Here is a 24,800-nt window from a genome sequence, read left to right as displayed (position 1 = left end):
TGTGGGGAAGGGATGTGTGTGTGTGGGGGGGGCAAGGGGATATGTGTGTGGGGAGAAGGGGGAAGTGTGTGGAGGGTAGGGGGATGTGTGTGGGGGGGGGAGGGGATGTGTGGGGGGAAGGGGATGTGTGTGGTGGGTGAGGGGGATGTGTGTGGGGGGTGGGGCATATGTGTGTGGGGGGAGGGGGGTGTGTATGTGTGGGGAGAGGGGGATGTGTATGTGTGGGGGGAGCGGGATGTGTGTGTTTGGGGGGAGGGGGAGTGTGTGTGGGGGGTGAGGGGTGTGTGTGGGGGGTGAGGTGTGTGTTTGGGGCGGTGAGGTGTGTGTGTGGGGGTGTGTGAGGGGTGTGTGTGGGGGGGAAGGGGATGTGTCTGTGTGTGGGGGAGGGGGATGTGTGTGTGTGTTAGCGGGGGAGGGGATATGTGTGTGTGTGGGGGGGAGAGGGATGTGTGTGTGGGGTGGATGTGTGTGGGGAGGGGTGGTTGTGTGTGTTTGGGGGGGAATGTGTGTGTGTGGGGAGGAGGGGGATGTGTGTGGGGGGGGAGGGGGACGTGTGTGTAGGGGGGGAGGGGGATGTGTGTGGGGGTGTGTGTGGGAGGGAGGGGTGTGTGTAGGTGGAGGGGGTGAGGGGGATTTGTGTGTGTGGGGGGATGTGCATGTGTGGGGCGAAGGGGAGTGTGTGTGGGAGGGGAGTGTGTGTGGGGTGGGGGGGAGTGTGTGGGGGGGAGGGGGTGTGTGTGTGGGGGGAGGGGGATGGGTGTGTGGAGGTGGAGAGGGATTTGTGTGTGGGGGGGAGGGGTGAGTGTGGGGGAGGGGGAGTGATGTGTGCGTGTGGGGAGAGGGATGTGTGTGGGGGGGGAGGGGGAGGGATGTGTGTGTAGGGGGGGAGTGGGGTGTGTGTGTGGGGGGGGTGAGGGATGGGTGTGTGGGGGGAGGGGTGTGTGTGAGGGGAGGGGTGTGTGTGGGGGGAGAGGGGTGTGTGAGGGGGGAGGGGTGTCTGTTGCGGGGGGGGTGTGCGGGGAGGGAGAGGGATGTGTGTGTGGGGGAGGGGGAGGGGTATGTGTGGGGGTGAGAGGGGTGTGTGAGGGGGAGGGGTTTCTGTGTGGGGGTGGTCTGGGGGGGAGGGAGAGGGATGTTTGTGGGGGGAGGGAGCGGGATATGTGTGGGGGGAGAGGGATGTTTGTGGGGGGGATTGAGAGGGGTGTGTGTGTGGGGGGGAGGGGATGTATGTGTGGGGGAGGGGGTGTGTGTGTGGGGGGAAAGGGGTGTGTGTGTGGGGTGGTAGGGTTGTGTGTGGGGGGGGAAGGGGATGTGTGTGTGGGGAAGGGGATGTGTGTGTGTGGGGAAGGGGATGTGTGCGTGTGGGGGGTGGAGGGGTGTGTGTGTGGGGAAGGGGATGTGTGCGTGTAGGGGGGGTGTGTGTGGGGAAGGGGATGTGTGTGGGGGGGAGAGGGATGTGTGTGAGGGGAGGGGTGTGTGTGGGGGAGGGGGAGTGATGTGTGCGTGTGGGGAGAGGGATGTGTGTGTGGGGGAGGGGGAAGGATGTGTGTGTGGGGAAGTGGGATGTGTGTGTGGGGGGGTGAGGGATGTGTGTGTGGGGGGAAGGGTGTGTGTGAGGGGAGGGGTGTGTGTGTGGGGAGGGGTGTGTGTGGGGGAGGGGGAGGGATGTGTGTGGGGGAGGGGGAGGGATGTGTGTGGGGGAGGGGGAGTGATGTGTGTGTGGGGGGGAGAGGGGTGTGTGAGGGGGAGGGAGAGGGATGTTTGTGGGGGGAGGAGCGGGATGTGTGTGGGGGGAGAGGGATGTTTGTGGGGTGGGTTGAGAGGGGTGTGTGTGTGGGGGGGATAGGGTTGTGTGTGTGGGGGGGAAGGGGATGTGTGTGTGTAGTGGGGGGGAGGGGAGTGTGTGTGGGGAAGGGGATGTGTGTGTGTGGGGAAGGGGATGTGTACGTGTAGTGGGGGGGAGGGGAGTGTGTGTGGGGAAGGGGATGTGTGCGTGTAGGGGTGTGTGTGTGGGGGGGGGGATGTGTGGGGGGGGAGGTGGATGTGTGTGGGAGGGAGGGAGATGTGTGTGGGGGGGAGGGGGTGTGTGTGTGGGGGGGGTGGGGGTGTGTGTGTGGGGGGAGAGGGGTGTGTGTGTGGGGGGGGGAGGGGGTGTTTGTGTGGGGGGGAGGGGTGTGTGTGTGTGTGTGTGTGTGTGTGTGTGTGTGTGTGTGTGTGTGTGTGAGGAGGCCTGTGACCAGTGGAGTGCCACAAGGATCAGTGCTGGGCCCTCGACTTTTTGTCATTTACATAAATGTTTTGGATGCGAGCATAAGGGGTACAGTTTGCAGATGACACCAAAATTGGAGGTGTAGTGGACAGGGTTACCTCAGATTACAAGAAGATCTGGACCAGATGGGCCAATGGGCTGAGAAGTGGCAGATGGAGTTTAATTCAGATAAATGTGAGGCGCTGCATTTTGCGAAAGCAAATCTTAGCAGGACTTATACACTTAATGGTAAGGTCCAAGGGAATGTTGCTGAACAAAGAGACCTTGGAGTGCACACCTGCCTGATCAGCCTGGACCAGGAGAAAGCCTTTGACAGGATATCACACACGTATATGAGAGATGTTCTCTCCAAAATGGGCTTTGGGGAGGGAATCTGCAATTGGATCAGACTGCTCTACACCAACATTGTCAGTGCAGTCTCAATCAACGGGTGGGAATCAGATAGCTTCCCAGTCAGATCTGGAGTCAGGCAGGGCTGCCCCCTCTCTCCTGCCTTGTTTGTGTGCTGCATAGAGCCATTTGCCGAGTCCATCAGGAAGGATGCGAGCCTGAGAGGGGTGACTATTCCTGGCAGCGGGGGCCTGCAGGTTAAGGCCTCCCTGTACATGGATGACGTCGCCGTTTTCTGCTCGGATCCGCTGTCTGTGCGCAGACTCATGTGCATTTGTGACCAGTTCGAACGGGCCTCAGGGGCCAAGGTAAACCGAGGCAAGAGCGAGGCTATGCTCTTCGGGAACTGGGCCGACCAATCCTCGATCCCCTTCACCGTCAGGACCGACCACCTGAAGGTGCTGGGTATTTGGTTCGGAGGGGCTGGGGCATGCACCAAGTCTTGGGAGGAGCATATCAGCAAAGTGAGGCAGAAACTGGGCAGATGGAAGCTACGGTCGCTCTCCATCGCGGGAAAAAAACCTGGTCATCAGGTGTGAGGCACTGTCATTGCTATTATACGTGGCACAGGTCTGGCCTATTCCCAGCACCTGTGCCGCTGCAGTCACCCGGGCCATCTTCCAGTTTATATGGAGGTCAAAGATGGACCGGGTCCGAAGGGACTCACTGTATAAAGATCTGGGCAACGGGGGAAAAAATACACCCAATGCCACCCTCACCCTGATGGCCACCTTTGTGTGTGGCTGCATCAAGCTGTGCGTGGATCCCCGGTACGCAAACACCAAGTGTCACTACGTACTGAGGTTCTACCTGTCCCCGGTGTTGCGCAGGATGGGCCTGGCCTCGCTGCCGCGGAACGCTCCGAGTAGTTGGACCGTTCCGAATCACCTGTCCTTTGTGGAGAAATTTATGAAGAAAAACACCTCTGACCACAAGTCCATCAGGAAGTGGTCAGCACGTAGTGTCCTTGAGACCCTTTGGGAAAAGGAGAGGGCGGATCCTATCGAGCGGTTCCCTGAGCAGACTGTCAAAGCCATTTGGCAGAATGACTCATTGCCAGAACTTTCCAACAAGCACCAAGACATGGCTTGGCTGGTGGTGAGAAGGGCTCTGCCTGTGAGATCCTTTATGCACGCCCGGACTCTCAGCCGCACCGCACGCTGCCCTCGAAGCGGCTGCGGGGGGGAAGAGACTGTCACACACCTCCTTCTGGAATGTGCCTACGCAGAGGAAGTCTGGAGAGGAATGCAGTGGTGTTTGTCGAGGTTCGTCCCAAGCAGCGCCGTGACGCGGGACTCCGTGCTCTACGGTCTGTTCCCCAGGACGAAAACCGAGACGAACATCAACTGTGCCTGGAGGATCATCAACTCGGTGAAGGACGCTCTCTGGGTGGTCCGAAACCTGCTGATCTTCCAGCTGAAGGAGTTGACCCCGACTGAGTGTTGCAGACTGGCACATTCCATGGTCCAGGACTACGTGTTGAGGGACGCGCTGAAGCTTGGGGCAGCTGCCGCCAAGGCGCGGTGGGGAAAGACCACTGTGTAACATCTGCCTGCCTAACGAAGAGCAGGGGGCCCATGCAGTCATTTGGGCTCTGCTGGCACCTCAGCTAATCATATGGGCATATGATCAAAAATGTACAGACCTGTATAAAAATGATAAATTCTGATCTCTGTATGTACATGTTTACATATGTATGGCATGACCAACTGTACAGACAATCAAATTATTTATGAATAAAGTATATTTTTGAAATAAAAAAAAGAGACCTTGGAGTGTAGGTTCATAGCTCATTGAAAGTGGAATTACAGGTAGATAGGATAGTGAAGAAGGCGTTTGGTATGCTTTCCTTTATTGGTCAGAGTATTGAGTACAGGGGTTGGGAGGTCATGTTGTGGCTCTACAGGACATTGGTTAGGCCACTGTTGGAATATTGCGTGCAATTCTGGTCTCCTTCCTATCGGAAAGGTGTTGTGAAACTTGAAAGGGTTCAGAAAAGATTTCCAAGGATGTTGCCAGGGTTGGAGGATTTGAGCCACAGGTTGAACAGGCTGGGGCTGCTTTCCCTGGAGCGTCAGATGCTGAGGGGTGACCTTATAGAGGTTTACAAAATTATGACGGGCATGGATAGGGTAAATGGGCAAAGTCTTTTCCCTGAGGTGGGGGTGTCCAGAACTAGAGGACATAGGTTTAGGTTGAGAGGGGAAAGATATGAAAGAAACCTAAGGGGCAATTTTTTCACACAGAAGGTAGTACGTGTATGGAATGAGCTGCCAGAGGAAGTGGTGGAGGCTGGTACAATTACAACATTTAAAAGGCATTTGGATGGGTATATGACTAGGAGGGATACAGGTGGGGTGCTGACAGGTGGGACTAGATTGGGTTGGAATATCTGGTCGGCATGGACGTGTTGGACCGAAGGGTCTGTTTCCATGCTGTACATCTCTATGACTCTCTGACTCTAAATTCTAACTTACATCGTCCTTCTCCCAAGTGAAGACAGAAGCAAGATAGTAAATTAACACCCTGTGTCTCTCCTCCAGCTCCATACCTGGATTGCTCCTTGATCCCTACATTTTCCTGGTTATTCTCTTCCCCTTAAAATACTGATGAAATATCTTGGAATTCTCCCTCATTTTAGCCACTAGTGTTTTCTCATGCACCTACTTTGCTCTCTCAATTACTTTCTGAAATTCCCAGCTGCTCTTTCAGTATTCCATGTGGGCCTTGTAATTCCCAGCTCTTACACTCCAACCACATTGAAAGGGCCACCTTTCCAATAGCTCTTCCTGATTACATGCTGCCCCTGAGTGCTAGTTTTCTGCATTTCATGCGCAAATACTCTCAAGTGCCTTTGTGGTGCACCTTTCTGCAGTTTTTCTCCATTTAAATAATTCTTTGTTCTTTTGTTTTCTCTTCAAAATAAATAACTTTCCCAAATTAATCCTCCGTTTGCCAACTTTATGCCAGTTACTTGAACCATCAATGTCTCTGTGAATTGTTTGTATCCACCTGTTTTAGAATTGTCTGCAAATTTGGTGACAGTGCATTAACTTCTTTCCTCCAAATCATTAATATTTATTGTAAACATTTGCAGTCACAGCACTGATCCCTGTGGAACCCCACTGGCCACAGGTCACCAACCTAAAAAAGCATTCCTTATCCCCACCTGCTGTTTCCTGCCCATAAGCCAATTCTTTCTACATCCCATAATCCTGCCAACAGTACCATGGCCTCTTAATCTTTCTTGAAGTATCTTGTTGAATGCTTCTAGAAGTCCAAATAAAACTCTACTGGCTCCCTTCCATTCCATTCCCTCTAGTTGAGATCTCCTCAAAAGCTTTCATAACTGAGACAGATAATTTCCTTTCATAAAACCACGCTGACTCTGCTTGATGAGGTTATGATTTTCTGAATATTCTACTGTTACTTCCACAGTAACCAACTGCAATACTTTTCCAATAATAGATCATGGGATAATCTACCTATAGTTACCTGCTTTTTGCCTCCTTCCCTTATTAAACAGATGTGTCATATCAGCAGTTTTCCAATCCTCTGGTACTTTTCCAGAATTGAGCAATTTAAGGAGAATTACAACAAATGCCTTCACTATCTCTGTAGTGACCTGTTTTAGAATCCTCAGATGTAAGCCATCAGGGCCAAGCAACCTCTCTGTCTTTCGCCCCATTAGTTTGTCTCACACTATTTCAACATTATACTCTGGGGAGAAAGTGAGGTCTGCAGATGCTGGAGATCAGAGCTGAAAATGTGTTGCTGGAACAGCGCAGCAGGTCAGGCAGCATCCAGGGAACAGGAGAATCGACGTTTCGGGCATAAGCCCTTCTTCAGGAATTTTCCTGAACAAGGGCTTATGCCCGAAACGTCGATTCTCCTGTTCCCTGGATGCTGCCTGACCTGCTGCGCTGTTTCAGCAACACATTTTCAACATTATACTCTGCCCAACTTCCTTAAATTTATCTTGCTCTTAGATCCTTTCCTCTTACTCAAGATATATAATAATGCTGAGAGCTGAGGTGAACCTCCTTAAATGTCTACCCCTGCTTGTTTACTGTCATTCCTCCTCATCTATTCACCCAGTTCACTTCAGATAACTCTACCCTCGTTTCATTGTAATTGTTGTGTTCTGACCAGTCCCTTGTAAAGTTTTAGCAAAAGCTTCCTACTTCTACATTGCATTCCCTTTGAAATAAAGGCCAACATACCCACTGAACTTAGATGCTGGTTCTTTGTGATTCATGGATAAGGATTCCCAGATCCCTCAGTTCCATAGCTCCCTGCAGCCTTTGTACATTTAAATAATATCCAGCTCCTCTATTCTTCCTGCCAATGTCCTTAACCTAAAGTTCCTTTACATTATATGTCATCTGGCAAAAGTATTGTCCACTAACTCAACCTGACCATAATCCTCTGCAGACTCCTTATGTCATCCACACCACTTGCTTTCCCAACTTTTTTTGTTTCACCTATAAACTTGGCATTCACCTTCCACAACCAAGCCATTTATGTATTTCAAAAATAATTGTGGACCCAGCACTGAACCTTGTGGCTCACCACGAGCTACGAGCTATCCCAATTCTCAGTCTTTTATTAGTTAGACAATCATCTCTCCAGTTGAATGTGTGATGTCTTATCAAATGTCTCCTGAAAATCCAAATATATTACATCCCTATATTTTCTCCCATCTATCCTGCTTAATACCTTCTCAGAGATTTTGAGTGAAGTTGTCAGACATGATTCCACCTTCACAAAAGGGTTGGTTTTGCTGGGAACAACCAACACAGAACAGGACTTGGGGTTGTGGGGGTGGGTAATGTACCATGCGAAATTGTTCAACTCAGTGTAACTGCAAGGTACCAAGGCAGAAGACGAGCTTGTGATGAGCTTCATTGGAGCACTGCAGCAGGCCTGAGATGGAAATTTCAGCATGGAAACATGGAGGTGGGGGCTGTGTTGAATTGGCAGGCACCTGGAAGTTCAAGGTCATCTTTATGGTCAGAGAGTAGGTGTTCAGCAATGTGGGCTCTGCTCTGGGTATACTGTGAATAGTTCTGTTTTATCAGGAGAAATATACGCTGGTGTTGGAGGCAGTCCAAAGAAGGTTCACTAGGGCTATTCCAGGGATTGACAGACTATATCGTGAGGAGTGGTTGAGGAGAGTGGGACGATACTGGAAATTATAAATGAAAACAGAAGTTGCTGGAAATGCTCTGCTGGTCTGGCAGCATCTGTGGAGAGAAATCTGAGTGAACATTTTGGGTCGAGTGACCCTTCCTCAGAACAATTCAACTGGGAAAAATAAGGTTTCCACTTGGTGAAGTTTGTAAAGTATGGATGGGTTTGACAGGGAGCCAGGTTTATCTGGGATAATGGGGCAGTGTCAGCTGACCCGTAGGAGATGTTACATCACAAGACTGTTCAACCTGATGATGTCAGTAAATCCCTGAGGTGTACAGGGCACTGCTACAACTGGTCATTGTGATGTCATCACCATGAACATCGAGGGGATTGGCCAGTGATCATGTGATTATCACATCAAAAGTGTGTGCAGTATCTTGGTCGGACAACTTCCCAAAGCTAATGTAATCAATGTTATCGATTATGAAATGAACAAAGTATCAACTCTTTGTTTGTAATTAAATCAGAGTTTGTGCATCAGCCTGACCAATGGACCTGTCCCCTGTATTTGCTTGAATAGAACCATTGAAACTAAGAACGGAGCCTCAAGTGGTCTGTGAGAAAATCAAAGAGTGATCAACCTCTGATCAACCTCCCCCTTCTTCAGCCACTGGAGACAGAGAGGCTGAGCTGGCAGCTTCATTTCCAGACGTTTTGTCACCCTACTAGGTAACATCTTCAGTGGGCCTCAGGCAAAGGCAGTGTACATGATTCCTGCTTTCTATTTATATGTTTGGGTTAGTTTGGGTTGGTGATGTCATTTCTCATGGTGAAGTAATTTCCTGTTCTTTTTCTCAGGGGTGGGAGATGGGGTCTAACTCGATGTCTTTGTTGATGGAGTTCCGGTTGGAATGCCAAGCTTCTAGGAGTTCTCGTGCATTTCTCTGTTTGGCTTGTCCTAAGATGGATGTATTGTCCCAGTCGAAGTGGTGTCCTTCCTTATCTGTATGTAAGGATACTAGTGACAGAGGATCATGTCGTTTTGTGGCTAGTTGGTGTTCATGTATCCTGGTGGCGAGTTTTCTGCCTGTTTGTCCAATGTAGTGTTTGTTACAATCCTTGCATGGTATTTTGTAAATGACATTAGTTTTGCTTGTTGTCTATATAGGGTTTTCAAGTTCATGAGCTGCTAGTTTAGTGTGTTGGTGGGTTTGTGGGCTACCATGTTGTCGAGGGGTCTGAGTAGTCTGGCAGTTGTTTCCGAGATGTCTTTGATGTAGGGGTAAGTGGCTAGGGTTTCTGGATGTGTTTTGTCTGCTTGGGTTTGTTGCTGAGAAATTGGCGGACTGTGTTCATTGGCTATCCATTCTTTTTGAATACACGATATAGGTGATTTTCCTCTGCTCTGCCGTAGTTCCTCTGTGCTGCAGTGTGTGTTGGCTCATTGAAGTGACATTCTGATGTAGATAAGATAGGACATCACTTTGACTGGAACAACACATTGAGTTAGACCCCATCTACTACTCCCTGAGAAAAAGAACAGGAAATGACATCACCACAGGAAATGACATCACCAACCCAAAGACACCCAAACATATAAATCGAAAGCAGGAATTGCCTGAGGCCCACAACCTACATGTTACCTGGTAGGTTGATGAAACGTCTGGAAATTAATCTCCCAGCTCAGCGTGCAAACCTACATCCAGAATCTCAACCTGAGCTACAAATCTTCTCAAAACTCGTACAGAGCAGTGTCTGAGAGTTCCTGTCTTGGTGAAGGTTTGGGATTGAACAGTCACAGCTGACCAGCTGAAGATGATATTTCACATTCGGGAGACTTCTGCATCACTGTCTAGGCAAGCATTTATTGTCCAACCCTAATTATCCTGGAGGCTGCTCATTAACCCATTGTCATCCATGAAGGGGAGGGACACCCACTGGGCAGTTAGGAGAGGATTTCCAGCATTTTGGCCCAATTCAGCATGGTGTATGGCATACAGGACAATTTGCAAGTGATGGTGTTCCTGTCTATCTGCTATCCTTACCCTTCCAGTCAGTTCAGGTTGCATAATTGGAAGTTGCTCTCTGAGGAGGCTTGGTGAGTTTTCTCACACTTTTTTTTAAGTGTACACATTTCTGCAACTGTGTGTCAGTGGTGCAGGGAGTGAATGTTAGAGGTATTAGACAGAGTCCATTCAAGCAGCATGTTTTGTCCTGGATTGTGTTGAGCTTCTTCAGTACAATTGGGGCTGCAGTCATCCAGGCAAGTGGAGAGACCTCTATTATATGCCAAATCTCTGCCTTATCGATGGAGGACTAGTAACTAAGGAGTCAGTAGGTGAGTTGCTGGCTGCAGACCTTTCACTCTCTGACCTGCTCTTGTAGCTATAGTGTGTGTTTGGCAGGTGAGTTCAGTTTCCGGTCAATGGTAACCTCCAGGATGTTGCAAGTGGAGGATGCAGTGATGAATGGAATTGTTACTGAACATCAAGTGTTGATGGTTACATTCTCTCTTGTTGGAAACGGTCATTGCCTGGCACTCGTGTGGCACAAATGTTACTTGTCACTTGTCAGCTCAAAGCTGAACAGCTGGACAGAGTCATGGCTGCGTTGTATTTGGACATGGATTGTTTCAGGATCTGAGAGGTTGGAAACGGTGCTGTTATTGTGCAATCATTAGTGAATATCTCATCACCTCCACCGTGACCTTATGACGGAGGGAAGTCCATTCATGAAGCAGCTGAAGATGCTTAGGCTGAGCCATTACTCTGACAAACACCTCCAGAAATGTCCGGGAGCTGAGATGGTTGATCTTGAACAATCACAACCATCTTCCCTTGTGTTCAGTATGACTCAAAAGTAGAGAGATTTCCACTGATTCCTATTAACTACAGTTTTGCTCATTACAGACTTTGATATTTGCATGAACAAAAATACAAGTTATACAATATATATCAGGCCAAAAGAGGAACTTATCTGAGCTTTACCAGGGTGAGTGGCTTCCTGCATTTCTTTCCATACAAGAAAAGGGAAGAGGCTGCAGAATGTTTCAGTGAAGATGGTACCATCTGTTAGTGAGAGTACACAACTGTCGTCACTGATCCTGTAAATATTAAACATTAATTGATTAGAAATTTAGCATAAACACTTTCCTGAGTAATTTCACCAACTTGCACTGAGTTTCAGTAAAGTGCATGTCCTACCTTCTCTTCCGAGATGCTTCCTCCTGAAATAAACAAAACACAATCTGAGTTGACAGAGACTGACTGTCTACATCCAGAAAGCAGCAATAACACTCACATTGTTACAAGCTGCTGAGAATTGCCAATTCTGATTGTTGCAGGCATCGAATAGAAAGAGGATGTGACACTAAGGATATTGAAGACCAGAAGAATAAATACAAAATTTGAACAATTACAAAGGATTGAAAGAAACATTAATATATTTTAATGGATAAAAATCTGACTTTGATATTTAAAATTACAATAAAGAAAGGGATTGATTCCATAGATTCAGTAAAGATATTTTCACTTCTAAGGAATCTAAACATGTGAGTCTGTGAACATCATCCTGTTATAAAATAAATCCAATAAGTAAATACAGAACCTGTCAAAAACCAGGCGTGAGGCCTTCGGATCAGGAGACCTACTCAAATGACCTTCGCAGAGCCATTAAGCCAGCCAAGGACCAACACTGATCTAAACCAGAGACCCAGACAGACACCCGGCGACTGTGGCAAGGACTGATTGACATCACAGGTTCTAAAAAGAGACAGTGCAAGATAGCAGACAATGACATATCCCTCCCAGATCGTCTCAACGTCTTCTATGCTCACTTTGAGCAAAATTTCGGTGGAGAGGTAGCACCTATTGAGACAAGTCCGGATGAACCTATCCCAACAGCCACTGCATCAGAGCTCAGATCAGTTTTCCTTCCTGTGAATCCAATGAAAGCAATAGGACCAGACGGAGTACCAGGCCGTGCACTCAGAGCATGCACAGATCAACTGGCAGAAGTCTTCTTGGACATCTTCAACCTCTCCCTGCAGCAGGCCACTGTCCCTGCCTGTTTCACGAGGGCCAACATCATCCCTGTATCTAAGAAGGCTCATACAGCATGTCTCAATGACTACCACCCAGTGGCCCTAACTTTGGTGGTCATGTCATTAATCAACTCCACCCTCCCCATTACTCTTGACCCACTCCAATTTGCCTATCGGACCAATAGATCCATGTCAGATGCCATATCAGTGTTCTTCATTCCTCCCTATAACACCTTGACACCAAGAACAGCTACATAAGAATCCTACTCATTGACTACAGTTCAGCCTTCAACACTATTATCCCCTCGAGACTGATTTACTAAACTTAGTGATCTCGGCCTAAGCCCCACTCTCTGCAAGTGTATCCTCAGTTTCCTGACCCACAGGTCATAATCAGTGAAGATTGGGGACAATAGTTCATCCTCACTAACACTCAACACTGGAGTCCCCCCAGTGGTGGGTACTCAGCCCCCTACTGTACTCACTGTATATCCATGACTGTGTCACCAAATACCAGACTAATGCCATTTACAAGTTCGATGATGATACCATTACAGTCAGTTGACTCTCAGATGGCGACGAAACAGACTACAGATGGGAGGTGGAAGACTTAGAAAAATGATGCACTGAGAACAACCTAGCTCTCAATGCCGGAAAACCAAAGAACTTATTATTGACTTTCGGTGGGATGTTATTCATGCCTCCCCTGCACATTAACAGCACAGAGGTGGAACGAGTGGAGAGTGTCAAGCTCCTGGGAGTGGTCATCCACAACGAACTTTCTTGGACTCTTCAAGTGGACGCACTGGTTACAAAGGCCCAACAACATCTCTTCTTCCTCAGGCAGCTGAGGAAATTTGGCATGACAGCGAATACCCATGCCAATTTTTGTAGGTGTGCCATGGAGAGCATTCTGTCTGGATGTATCACTACCTGGTACGGCAACTGTACCATTCAAGATTGGAGACAGTTACAGAGAGTGGTGAACTTGGCCCGGATAATCACAAAGGCCAACCTCCCATCTATAGAATCCATCTACCAGGCCCGCTGTCAAGGAAAGGCCGCCAGCATTCTCAAAGATCCATCCCACCCTGACAATGTTTTCCTACAACCTCTACCATTGGGGAGAAGGTACAGAAGTCTGAACACACGCACCAGCCGGTTTTGCAACAGTTTCTACCCTACTGTTGTTAGAATACTGAATGGGTTCACAAACTCTTAACATTCCCCTGCACCTGTATTTTTGTTTTTGCTGCTGTTTGCCTATTATTTACTGTCTATGTGACTTAACTCTGTGATCTGCCTGTATTGCTCGCAACACAAAGCTTTTCACTGTGCCTTGGTGCACGTGACAATAAATTCATTTCAATTCAATTCCATGGGGAATTCAGGAGAAATGTCTTGATCAAGAAAGTGATGAGAATGTGGAACCCACAGTCACACAGTGTGATTGAGACAAATATATTGACTAGGAAAGTGGAGAACCTAATGTTGCAGAAAGCAGCAGAGGGAGATAGTGACGGAGGATGGGTGTCTCTTTCACTGAACTAAACTGAAACATAATCCCTCACCTTTAGAAATATCACTCCGTCTGTTTGTTCCAATTGTTTTTCCAAGTTTGAGAGTTTCTGCTGAAGAGAATTTAAATTCTTTTGAATTTCACAAAGATTTTGCTCCATTGCTTTGAGAATGTTTTCCTCTTGTTCCCTGAGATCTCGGAGTGAACTCTGCTCTTTCTCAGTCAGCATCTGGTGCATTTTAGTGAACTCAGATTTGATGTGAGTCTGCAGGCTGCTGGATTCCTCCTGTCAGGGGAAATATAAAAACAATATGTTTCTGCAAAAAAAAACAAATGAACAAATCAAATGTTGAAGCCGAACCCGGGGAGATTTTACCTGAATTTGGGAAATCTTCTGTTTCTGCTCCCGCTCCATTTCTAGAGCTGCTGATTTTTTCTCTGTGAGAGAATCCAAGGAAGATTTCACCCGATCCTGGGATTGGGAGAGAAAATCAGAAAATAAAAGTGTTAGACCATGAAAATGTGATGAAATAATCAGGGGATGGAATCTGTTTCCTTTTACCTTGTAGATTCCAACAGCTTCTTTAACCGGGATGAAGTTGTGAGATTTGTGTTCCCGGGAATCTCTACAAATCACACAGACCAATTTCTTGTCAGTTTCACAAAACAGCTTCAGTTCTTCCTGATGTTCCTCACAGTGATGTTTACTTTCCTTCTCTTGCAGATTCAGATTTAATGTTCGAGCTTTCTCGGCCAGATTCGCTAAGGCCCGGTTTCCTCTGAGGGATCTGTCCGGAAACTCCTCTCTACATTCCGGGCAGGAGTTTATCTCCTGCCTTTCCCAACTCTGGGTGATACAGGAGCGGCAGAAGTTGTGTCCACACTCCAGTGTTACCGGATCGGTGAAGAAATCCAGACAAATGGGACAGATTACCTCCTCGGTCAAACTCAGGACCTGCTGTCTGAAAGCCATGTTCACCCTCAGCACTTCCTGATGCAAACCCCTTTCAGTTTCGCTGTCCCTGAGCTGCTGAACACATTCAGCTCAGGCAGCACCGAGATGGTGATAGTTCACACAGGGCTTCCTTTCTGTATCCACCGGCACCGTCCATCATTCGCCGTCGGCTGGATGAGACTGGAGCATTCCGTTTTCAGGAAATGAGTAACAGACCCCAACCCCCCAACACTGAGCGGAAAATATTCTCCCTACATTCTCTCCCACTGATCTCTGTTGGTACATAACTCACTGAAACAAAATTATGTTGTATTTTTGGTGGTGGTTTCTCAGCCTTTAAATATAAATTGTGTATTGTTCAGCTCCTGGCCCTCCCATCAAGTGCTTGGTCCTGGCAAAACCATGGGAATCCCTGAAGCCGGGAGGTGAGAGGGAAAAAAGGGCTGATTCCTGAAGAAGGGCTTATGCCCGAAACGTCGATTCTCCTGTTCCCTGGATGCTGCCTGACCTGCTGCGCTTTTCAAGCAACACATTTCCAGCAGGTGAGAGGGTAGGCCGGTTGGGAGTGGTGTGGGTGGGTGGAGAGAGGATGGTAGGGGGTGGGGATGTTGTCCTGGGAGTGACTGGCAGCCTGCTGCTCTCCTTCATATCCTTCAGTCCCAAAACAGCCCCAGGCACGGATGGCCAAGTTGTGTTGGTCTTTGTGGGAAACATAAGCTGAAACATATTGTCCAGCGCCTCCTCATCACTCCCTTACAATCCACCAGGATTCTCTCAATCCTCACTTTGGGAGTCATTGCACAGAACTGAAGGGCCTCATCCCCGGTCCCATTCTGGGAAATCTCCCTTTGCACCATCCCTTCGGCCTTGACATCCTTCCGAAAGGGCAGGCCCAGAATTGTCTGCAGCTTGGGCGGGAGACCAGTGGGAATCCTGTTGGTGCTGTTTCCACTATTTCTCTGGGCTCGCTGCTGGTTCCCACTAAATACCGCAGACAGTCCAGGGAATCCGCACCAGGGATATTCAACCCCAAGGGTTTCCATCAAACTGGACACACGGCAGCAATTCTCCCTCAGATTGTATCTCCCTCTCCCGGAGACGGGGCAGGGGGAGGGCCTGACAGGACATGAGTCTCCATGAGAGTGTCCTTCTCTTCAATCGGCTGGTGGGATGTGGGACTCACTGCCACATGGAGTCATTGGGGGAATTGTCTGGGCGGCCCAGATCCAAGTAAGAGGTGTTTTCCCAATAGGGGCTCCCATAAGCGGTGGAGTCAGATCAGGCCCTTCACAGGACGGGGAATGCAGGCGGGTTTGAAACAGTAAGGGATTTAGGGGAAATTGTATCCCTGGCTCCCAAATTGATCCGAATATAGAAGGATGTATCTCCTTCCATGATGCGGTGGATATTGTCTGGGCTATTGATTGTGACAATGACTTCTTCCATTTCTGAAAGGAATGACCTGATGATGCTGATCCTGTCTCATTGTTGTCATGTCCTCAAGTATCCTTTGTTCATGATCTCAGTCTCTGTTGGAGGCTCTGGTGTTGGGAAGGATTTTGGGAAGCTTGGAAAAGTTCAGAAAAGATTTGGAGGCCAGTGGTCCATCTGATTTAATTCTTTGTTGGTGTTTTCTGCAGTGGGAGGGTTGAGGGATGTCTGACACATTAGCCAAAATAAGATGTGCAGCTCAGGTGCATTGGCCTTGCTAAATTGTCTGTGGTGTTAGGTGCATTAGTCAGGGATAAACATAGGGTAGGGGAATGGGTCTGGGTGGGTTACTCTTCAGAGGGTAGGTGTTAACTTGTTGGGCTGAAAGGCCCATTTCCAATGCTGTCAGGAATCTGTAATCTAATCTAATCTAATCTGATCCTTGGCCTGGGCTCACGGATTACACTTTCAGTGGCAGCAACACTACCTTCCCCTTTGATAACTGGTTACTTTTCAAACTGCTGGGAGGTAGACATTGGTGTTTATTAATGATCGATGCTCAAATGTCTGTGTTTTTGATTTGTATAATTGGTTTTGGATCATGGAATGGGAATGTGGCGGGAGTGGTTTTTATAGAGCAGTGAGCCTGAAGTGGGAGGGAATCCTGAGGGACAGGGTGTACATGTGTTTGGAAAGGCAAGGACTGATTAGGGATAGTCAACATGGCTTTGTGCGTGGGAAATCATGTCTCACGAACTTGATTGAGTTTTTAAAAAAGTGTTAAAGAGGGCAGATCTATATGGACTTCAGTTAGGCATTCGACAAGGTTCCCCATAGGTAAAAACAATAACTGCAGATGCTGGAAACCAGATTCTGGATCGTGGTGCTGAAAGAGCACAGCAATTCAGGCAGCATTCAACAAGCAGCGAAATCGACGTTTCGGGCAAAAGCCCTTCATCAGGAATGAAGGCAGAGAGTCTGAAGCGTGTAGAGATAAGCTAGAGGAGGGTGTGGGTGGGGGAGGAGATGAAGGTGATAGGTCAGGGAGGAGAGGGTGGAGTGGATAGGTGGAAAAGGAGCTAGGCAGGTCGGACAAGTCCGGACAAGTCAAGGGGACAGTGCGGAGCTGGAAGTTTGAAACTAGGATGAGGTGGGGGAAGGGGAAATGAGGAAGCAGTTGAAGTCCACATTGATGCCCTGGGGTTGAAGTGTTCCGAGGCGGAAGATGAGGCGTTCTTCCTTTAGGCGTCTGTTGGTGAAGGAGAGGAGGTGAAGGAGGCCCAGGACCTCCATGTCCTCGGCAGAGTGGGAGGGGGAGTTGAAATCTTGGGCCACGGGGCGGTTTGGTTGATTGGTGCGGGTGTCTCGGAGATGTTCCCTAAAGCGCTCTGCTAGGAGGCGCCCAGTCTCCCCAATGTAGAGGAGACCGCATCGGGAGCAACGGATACAATAAATGATATTGGTGGATGTGCAGGTAAAACTTTGATGGATGTGGAAGGCTCCTTTAGGGCCTTGGATAGAGGTGAGGGAGGAGGTGTGGGCACAGGTTTTACAGTTCCTGCGGTGGCAGGGGAAAGTGCCAGGATGGGAGGGTGGGTCGTAGGGGGGCGTGGACCTGACCAGATGGTCACGGAGGGAACGGTCTTTGCGGAAGACGGAAAGGGGTGGGGATATATCCCTGGTGGTGGGGTCTGTTTGGAGGTGGCGGAAATGTTGGCGGATGATTTGGTTTATGCGAAGGTTGGTAGGGTGGAAGGTGAGCACCAGGGGCGTTCTGTCCTTGTTACGGTTGGAGGGGTGGGGTCTGAGGGCGGAGGTGAGGGATGTGGACGAGATGCGTTGGAGGGCATCTTTAACCACGTGGGAAGGGAAATTGCAGTCTCTAAAGAAGGAGGCCATCTGGTGTGTTCTATGGTGGAACTGGTCCTCCTGGGAGCAGATACTGTGGAGGCGGAGGAATTGGGAATATGGGATTGCATTTTTGCAAGAGATAGGATGGGAAGAGGTGTAATCCAGGTAGTTGTGGGAGTCGGTGGGTTTGTAAAAAATGTCAGTGTCAAGTCGGTCGTCACTAATGGAGATGGAGAGGTCCAGGAAGGGGAGGGAGGTGTCAGAGATGGTCCAGGTAAATTTAAGGTCAGGGTGGAATGTGTTGGTGAAGTTGATGAATTGCTTAACCTCCTCGCGGGAGCATGAGGTGGCGCCAATGCAGTCATCAATGTAGCGGAGGAAGAGGTGGGGAGTGGTGCCGGTGTAATTACGGAAGATCAACTGTTCTACGTAGCCAACAAAGAGACAGGCATAGCTGGGGCCCATACGTGTGCCCATGGCTACCCCTTTGGTCTGGAGGAAGTGGGAGGATTCAAAGGAGAAATTGTTAAGGGTGAGGACCAGTTCGGCCAAACGAATGAGAGTGTCGGTGGAAGGGTACTGTTGGGAACGTCTGGAGAGGAAAAAACGGAGGGCTTCGAGGCCCTGGTCATGGCGGATGGAGGTGTAGAGGGATTGGATATCCATGGTGAAGATGAGGCATTGGGGGCTGGGGAAATGGAAGTCTTGGAGGAGGTGGAGGGCGTGGGTGGTGTCTCAAACGTATGTGGGGAGTTCCTGGACTAGGGGGGATAGGACAGTGTTGAGGTAGGTAGAGATGAATTCAGTGGGGCAGGAGCATGCTGAGACAATGTGTCGGCCAGGGTGGTCAGGCTTGTGGATCTTGGGAAGGAGGTAGAACCGGGCAGTGCGCCCCTGCTTTGTATCCCCAGCATTCTCTATTTGTGTTTATTCAAATTCTGTCTCATTTTCCCTTTTAACAATCATTCTTTTTCACATCCTTTAATCTCTGTCATAGAGGCGTACACGAATTCGAACATGCCGGCCAACTTTCCCAAACTAAACAAGTCCTAGGAGCCTGTGACTGCTCCATAACCCTCTGACCGTTTCCTATTCATGTCCCTGTCCAAATGCCTTTGAAATTATGTCGTTGTATCACTTTGTCTGGCAGCTCGTTCCACACAATACCCTCACTCTGTGTGAAAATGTTTCACCTCAGGTCCCTCTGTAATCTTTCCCTCTCACCTGAAACCTCTCTCACGTTGTGAACTCCTCTACCCTAAGGGATAAAAAGCTTTGCTATTCACCCCTTCCATGTCCCTCATGATTTATAAACTCGATAAAGGTCACCCTTCAGTCTCCAACACCACAGTGAAAAACCTGTCCAGCCTCTCCTTGTAACTCAAACCCTCCAGTCTGTGTGATATCCTTGTAGATTGTTTCTGAACCCTCTCCAGTTTAATAATATCCATCCTACAGCAGGGTGACGAGAATCTAACACATTGCTCCAGAAGTGTCCTCACCAACATCCTGTCCAACCTCCTGAAACAGTCATGAAGAACATTTCAATCCGTTGTCATCTGGTGATATTTTCCTCCCAAGACCCTCCATGAAGACACGGTGCCCCCTCAATCCTGGGATTGTAACCCTTCACCTTGGGCAAGCTCAGAGACCTCTCCATTTCAGACTCAGGGGCGCGGGCTCCAGCAGCTTCCTTTCAGCCTCATCGCCCACGTCTTGTTTCCGGCAGATTCCTGTTTTCCGCCCGGTCTTGGCTCACAGCCTTTCTCCCCTCTCTGTGTGTGATTGTGTGTGTGTGTGTGAGTGTGTGTGTGTGTGTCTGTCTGTGTGTGTGTGTGTCTGTCTGTGTGGGTCTGTGTCTGTGTGAGTGAGTGAAGTGATTGAGTGTGAGTGTGTGTGATTGTGTGAGAGAGAGAGAAATAGCCCAGAGGCAGCTCCGGCTCCAGATGCCCCACTTCCCAAACCCACTCGACCCTCCACCATGATGCTGCCCCCACGGAGGGTCGGTTCACACAATCCCCACCAGGCCCCTCCATCCCTTAAATAAATGGGGAAGAGGAGGATCAGAGTGCAGGAAGATCCCAGTCTCTTTCAATCCGCCCCCAGAGAAAGGGGGAAGTAGGGGGTGGTTGGGGGGGAGAGAGAGAGCGACAATCTGCCTGAACCGGTTTAGTGAAGGATGAACGGTGACCGGTGCTGTCCAATTCCTGTCCCTCCCTCTCTCCCCCCGCATTACCCCCCGGTTACCGACCGCCCGCGAGTGCCCCCTCTCGGCCCCGCCCTGCCTGTGAAGAGGGCAGATTGCTTTCCCTAAAGGGCAACACTGACACTAATGGAGCGGAGGGGGGGGGAGGAGTGAGGGAGGGGGCTTTCCAACATTGGGCCACTTTAATGGGAATCACTTTCCATTCCAGACTGAGACTTTGCATTGTCTAACAGGCACCGTGATGGATTGGGACCCGCGTCCATCCGGCAATTATTCCTCTAGTGAGGTTCCCACTGCACCGCCATCTCCCCATTACAGGGGCATAGGAACAGGAATAGGCCATTCGGCCCCTTGGGTCTGTTCTACCATTCAATGAGATCATGACTGAGCTTGTCCCAGGTTCATGTTCCGGACTTTAGCCCGAATCCCGTAACACCTTTGACCCAAAAAATGCATCTATTTCAGATTTAAAATGAACAATTTATCCAACAGGAGGAGATCACGTGGCTTTAGGTGTGGGGGCGGGGAGAGGGATAATACATTGTGGTACACAGGATGGAGCAGTTGGGAAGGACAAAGTGAACGGACCAGCAGCTGTTCCCTGTCCTGTTCCAGACTCAGATGGACTTCCATAAAAACCGAAAGAACCCGCGGATGCTGTAAACCGGAACCAAAACAGAAATTGTTGGAAAAAGCTCAGCCGGTCTGACAGCATCCGGGAAATTCTCCAGTCTCCTTCCACAATCCAAAGAGATGCCGCCAGACCTGCTGAGCTTTTCCAGCAATTTCTGATTTCCTCCAGTTTGTCTGATGTCCTTTTGGGGTAACAGTGCAGATACTAAACTTCTCTGCCACGATGCAGGCTCAATGTGCCAAAAGCTTCGACCTCAAGAGGACAGCAAGAGGGAAACCTGCAGGAAAAAACTCAGGAGAAAGACATACTTTCAGATGGTCCATTGTTTGGATATGTCACTCGGATTAGCGGGAGGAGCCTGCACACTGCAGTGGGAATGGTGCGAGAGACAACAGTTGGGTTAATCCCACAATCCAATGGGGAGGCTGCACTGGAACGGATCCTTCCACCACATCACAAATCCTCCCCTTTATGGTTGTTACTTTTCTCACCTTTCCCCGTCTCTGTCATGCTTCAAATCAGATCTATTTTTCACCTTTTCACAATTTGGCAAAAGGCCACAGATCTGCAAAGTTATATCTGTTCAAAGATGCTCCTTGATCTGCTGAGCAATTGTAAACCTTTTCTGATTTTATTTCGATGTTGAGTATCTGCAATATTTTACTTTTGGGCTACGATCGCGCATGAATGATATTTGGCTGCAGTACCGGTGACTGCCAGCTGGTGGCAATCCTACACCACGAATGTCATCGCGTTTAGAAATTACAGTGACGTCTGTGACCTGCACCTTCGTCCTTGAGGATTTCCTGCACTCTGTCTGTGATGTCTTTAACCCTGGCACCAGGAAGGCAACACACCATCCTTAAGTCCTGCCTGCTGCCACAAAAACCCCGGTCAGTTCCTCTCACTATGGAGCCCCTATTACCACGGCTCTGTGCGATGTCTGACTCTTCCGCTCTGCCTCTACGCCAACTTTTGATTGACAGATCTTTTCCCTCTGGTGGGTGAGTCCAGAGCTAGAGGGCATACGTTCAGGGTGAGAAGTGAAAGATCTGAAAGGGAACTAAGGGACAACTTTTTCACGTAGAGTGTGGTACGTGTATGGAATGAGCTGCCAGAGGAAGTGGTGGAGGCTGGTACAATTACAGCATTGAAAAGGGACCTGGATGGGTATATGAATAGGAAGGGTTTGGAGGGATATGGGCCAAGTGCTGGCTAATGGGCCTAGATTAGGTTAGGATATCTGGTCGACATGGATGGGTTTGACTGAAGGGTCTGTTTCCATGCTGTATATCTCTATGACTCTATGACCAGAGCTTTATAGAGCCTCAGAAGTACATCTCTGCTTTTATATTCAAGTCCTAGTTGATTAATGAGGGAAGGGACGTAGATGTCATGTACATGGACTTTGGTAAGGCATTTGATAGGGTTCCCTCTGGTAAGCTGATGGAGAAGGTGAAGTCGCACGGGGTCCAGGCTGTTCTAGCTAGATGGATAGAGAACAGGTTGGGCAACAGCAGACAGAGAGTATTAGTGGAGGGGAGCTTCTCAAAATGGAGACCTGTGACCAATGGTGTTCCACAGGGATCCGTGCTGCGATCACTGTTACTTGTGATGTACATAAATCATTTGCAGGAATGTGTGGGTTGCTTCATGAGCAAGTTTGCAGATAAAACTAAGATTGGTGGAGTAGCAGATAGTGAAGGGGTCTGTCAGAGAATACCGCAGAATACAGACAGATTGGTGTGTTGGGCAGAGAAATGCCAGATGGTGTTCACTCCGGACAAATGTGAGGTGATGGATCTTGGAAGATCAAATTCCAGAGTGAACTATAGAGTAAATGGAAAAGTCCTGGGGAAAATTGATGTACAGAGAGATCTTAGTGTTCAGGACCATTGTTCCTTGAAGGTGAAACTTTATTGCTGGAACAGCACAGCAGGTCAGGCAGCATCCAGGGAACAGGAGATTCGATGTTTCGGGCACAGGCCCTTCTTCAGGAAGAAGGATGCTGCCTGACCTGCTGTGCTGTTCCAGCAATAAAGTTTCAGCTTTGATCTCCAGCGTCTGCAGACCTCACTTTTTCCTTGAAGGTGGCAACGTACATCAGTAGAGTGGTCAAAAAGGCATACGGTATGCTTTCCTTCATCAGACGGGGTATTGAGTACAAGAGTTGGCATGTCATGTTACAGTTGTTTCAGACTTTGGTCCGGCCACATTAGGAGTTCTACATTCTGGTCCCAACATTCCCGAAAGAATGTGGACCATGGCTCACTATGAAGAGAGGTTAAGTAGATTAGGATTATTTTCATTGAAAAGACGGAGGTGGAGGAGGACCCTGATTCAGGCCTAAAAAATCATGAGAAGTATACACAGGATGGACAGCAAGAAGCTTTTTCTGGATCAGTGGTGCTGGAAGAGCACAGCAGTTCAGGCAGCATCCAACGAGCAGCAAAATCGACGTTTCGGGCAAAAGCCCTTCATCAGGAATAAAGGCAGTGAGCCTGAAGCGTGCAGGCAGTACACATCTGCTGTGGCGAACCCACAGCACTCGAACAGCACCTTCTTGACGAACACCATCCGATCGACTGGTGTACGCTCTTCCACCTTCTTGACAGACACCCGGACGGTGTTTCGAACCCCCAGGTCCAGGGTGCGGGCAGCTGTTGAGGCCATAGCTCTGAGGTTGGCTAGTCCCTGAATTGGCGTTCGGCTGAAGCCAGCATGAAGATCCACCAATAGCAGGTCAGCACCACCAAACGATCCTCCAACGTCCAATCATGATCCAGCGATGAGCTCCACGAGCTCTGATGACTCGTGACACGACCCCTGTCCTGATAAGAACAGACACTTGATCTTAGCCAAAAGACCGAGAAGCGAGGGGTCACATGTTCAAAGTGAGAGGGGCAAAGTTTAGGGGGGATATGTGGAGAGTTCATCAGGCAGAAGGTTGTGGGTGCCTGGAACACATTGTTAGTGGAGGTGGTAGGGGCTAGAACAACAACGTCATTGAAGATGTATCCAGGCAGATACATGAATGGGGAGGGAACAAAACGACACAGAGCTTTTGAAAATAGGTGGCAGGTTTAGACAGAGAAGCTGAATCGGCGGAGGCTTAGAGAGCTGAAGGGCCTGTTCATGTAAATTTCTTTGTTATTTGTTCATCTCAAAGTAAATGCCAACATTACATTTGCCTTCAAAACTACTGACTCAACCTACAAATTTGACCTTGAGGGAATGGTGGACTAGAACTCCCAAGTCTCTTTGCACTTCAGGTTTTCAAATGTTCTCCCCATTTAGAAATAGTCTATGCTTCAATTCTTCTTTGGGAGCAGGAAGAACAGCCTGAACTTCAGTTTGACCCGCTATGATCGGGGTGGTATAAACCTCTTTATCATATTCCATAAATGCAATCTTGTGGGTGGCACAGTGGCGCTGTAGTTAGCACTGCTGCCTCACAGTGCCAGAGACCCCGGCTCAGTTCCCACCTCGGGTAACTGTCTGTGTGGAGTTTGCACATTCTCCCCGTGTCTGCGTGGGTTTCCTCCGGGTGCTCCGGTTTCCTCCCACAGTCCAAAGATGTGCAGGTTAGGTGAATTGGCCATGCTAGATTGCCCACAGTATTAGGTGAAGGGGTCAATGTAGGGGAATGGATATGGGTGGGTTGCTCTTCAGAGGATCGGTGTGGACTTGTTGGGCCGAAGGGCCTGTGTTCATACTGTAAATAATTTAATCTAAGTGATGCCTTTTGTTTGTTGATGAGAGTAAAACTCCAATATGTAATAGTTTCTTTGATCTGCTATTGTACCCTGCATTTGTGAGAAAACACATCTATGTAAAGACATTTCTATGAATAAAGTATAAATTTTAAAATTAAAAGAAATCTTGTGCTCTCAAAGCAGATTGTGAACCTCCCACAACCCCGAGGGCTGTCTCATAACACAGCAATACCAAAGCCCCACAAAGAACAGGTCAGACGGAGAGACACCACCAAGGACATCGCTCCCAGAACAGGAACAATGGAAGCCCCTTACTGTTTCAGAAGAGACATTCTCACCAACCTGCAAAGAGCTGGAATCTCCTGATCCCGTTGATACTGTCAGGATGTTGTATCGTATCGAGATTCAGGACATTCGTTCGATAACTGTTTTTCAATTATCATCATTGTAACGAGATTACTCCATTTCCAGATACATTGTATCTTTCCCCATTTTCATTAATCTTTTTGTACAAGATTCCTATAAAACCTGGCTTCAACCTCAGCTGGAGGAAGAGAACCCTTGATCTCCCTGTACAGACTGTCAGTTCTGTGTCAGACTAGTCAGTTTCTCTTCCAACCATATCGCTTGTAATAAACAGCTTGTCAATTT

At 48.7% G+C, this 24,800-nt stretch overlaps 1 protein-coding gene and 1 long non-coding RNA gene across 2 annotated transcripts in view; one reads left to right on the top strand and one right to left on the bottom strand.

Annotated features, from left to right (window-relative positions):
- The window catches only part of LOC148140026 (nuclear factor 7, brain-like), a 21,070-nt gene extending 6,369 nt beyond the window's left edge, over window positions 1–14,701 (bottom strand). Inside the window, exons 1-5 of the mRNA XM_087979210.1 lie at window positions 13,919–14,701; window positions 13,733–13,828; window positions 13,409–13,642; window positions 10,999–11,021; window positions 10,783–10,898 (exon numbers count right to left, since the gene is read on the bottom strand). Coding sequence (XP_087835336.1) covers window positions 10,783–10,898; window positions 10,999–11,021; window positions 13,409–13,642; window positions 13,733–13,828; window positions 13,919–14,329 — 880 coding nt within the window. The 5' untranslated portion in view covers window positions 14,330–14,701. The remainder of the gene's footprint in view (window positions 1–10,782; window positions 10,899–10,998; window positions 11,022–13,408; window positions 13,643–13,732; window positions 13,829–13,918) is intronic.
- LOC148140025 (uncharacterized) lies at window positions 14,455–24,800 on the top strand. Its single transcript, XR_015753016.1, has 3 exons — window positions 14,455–14,590; window positions 14,674–14,853; window positions 24,333–24,800. It is a non-coding gene; the product is annotated as an uncharacterized LOC148140025 (long non-coding RNA).

The sequence above is a fragment of the Chiloscyllium plagiosum genome, unplaced genomic scaffold (genome assembly GCF_037043375.1).
Source record: "Chiloscyllium plagiosum isolate Xiang-an unplaced genomic scaffold, Cpla_swu_hap1 HiC_scaffold_35, whole genome shotgun sequence".
Lineage (NCBI taxonomy): Eukaryota > Metazoa > Chordata > Chondrichthyes > Orectolobiformes > Hemiscylliidae > Chiloscyllium > Chiloscyllium plagiosum.
The sequence above is the reverse complement of the archived record's forward strand: the minus strand, read 5'-3'. Positions and strand labels throughout refer to the sequence as shown.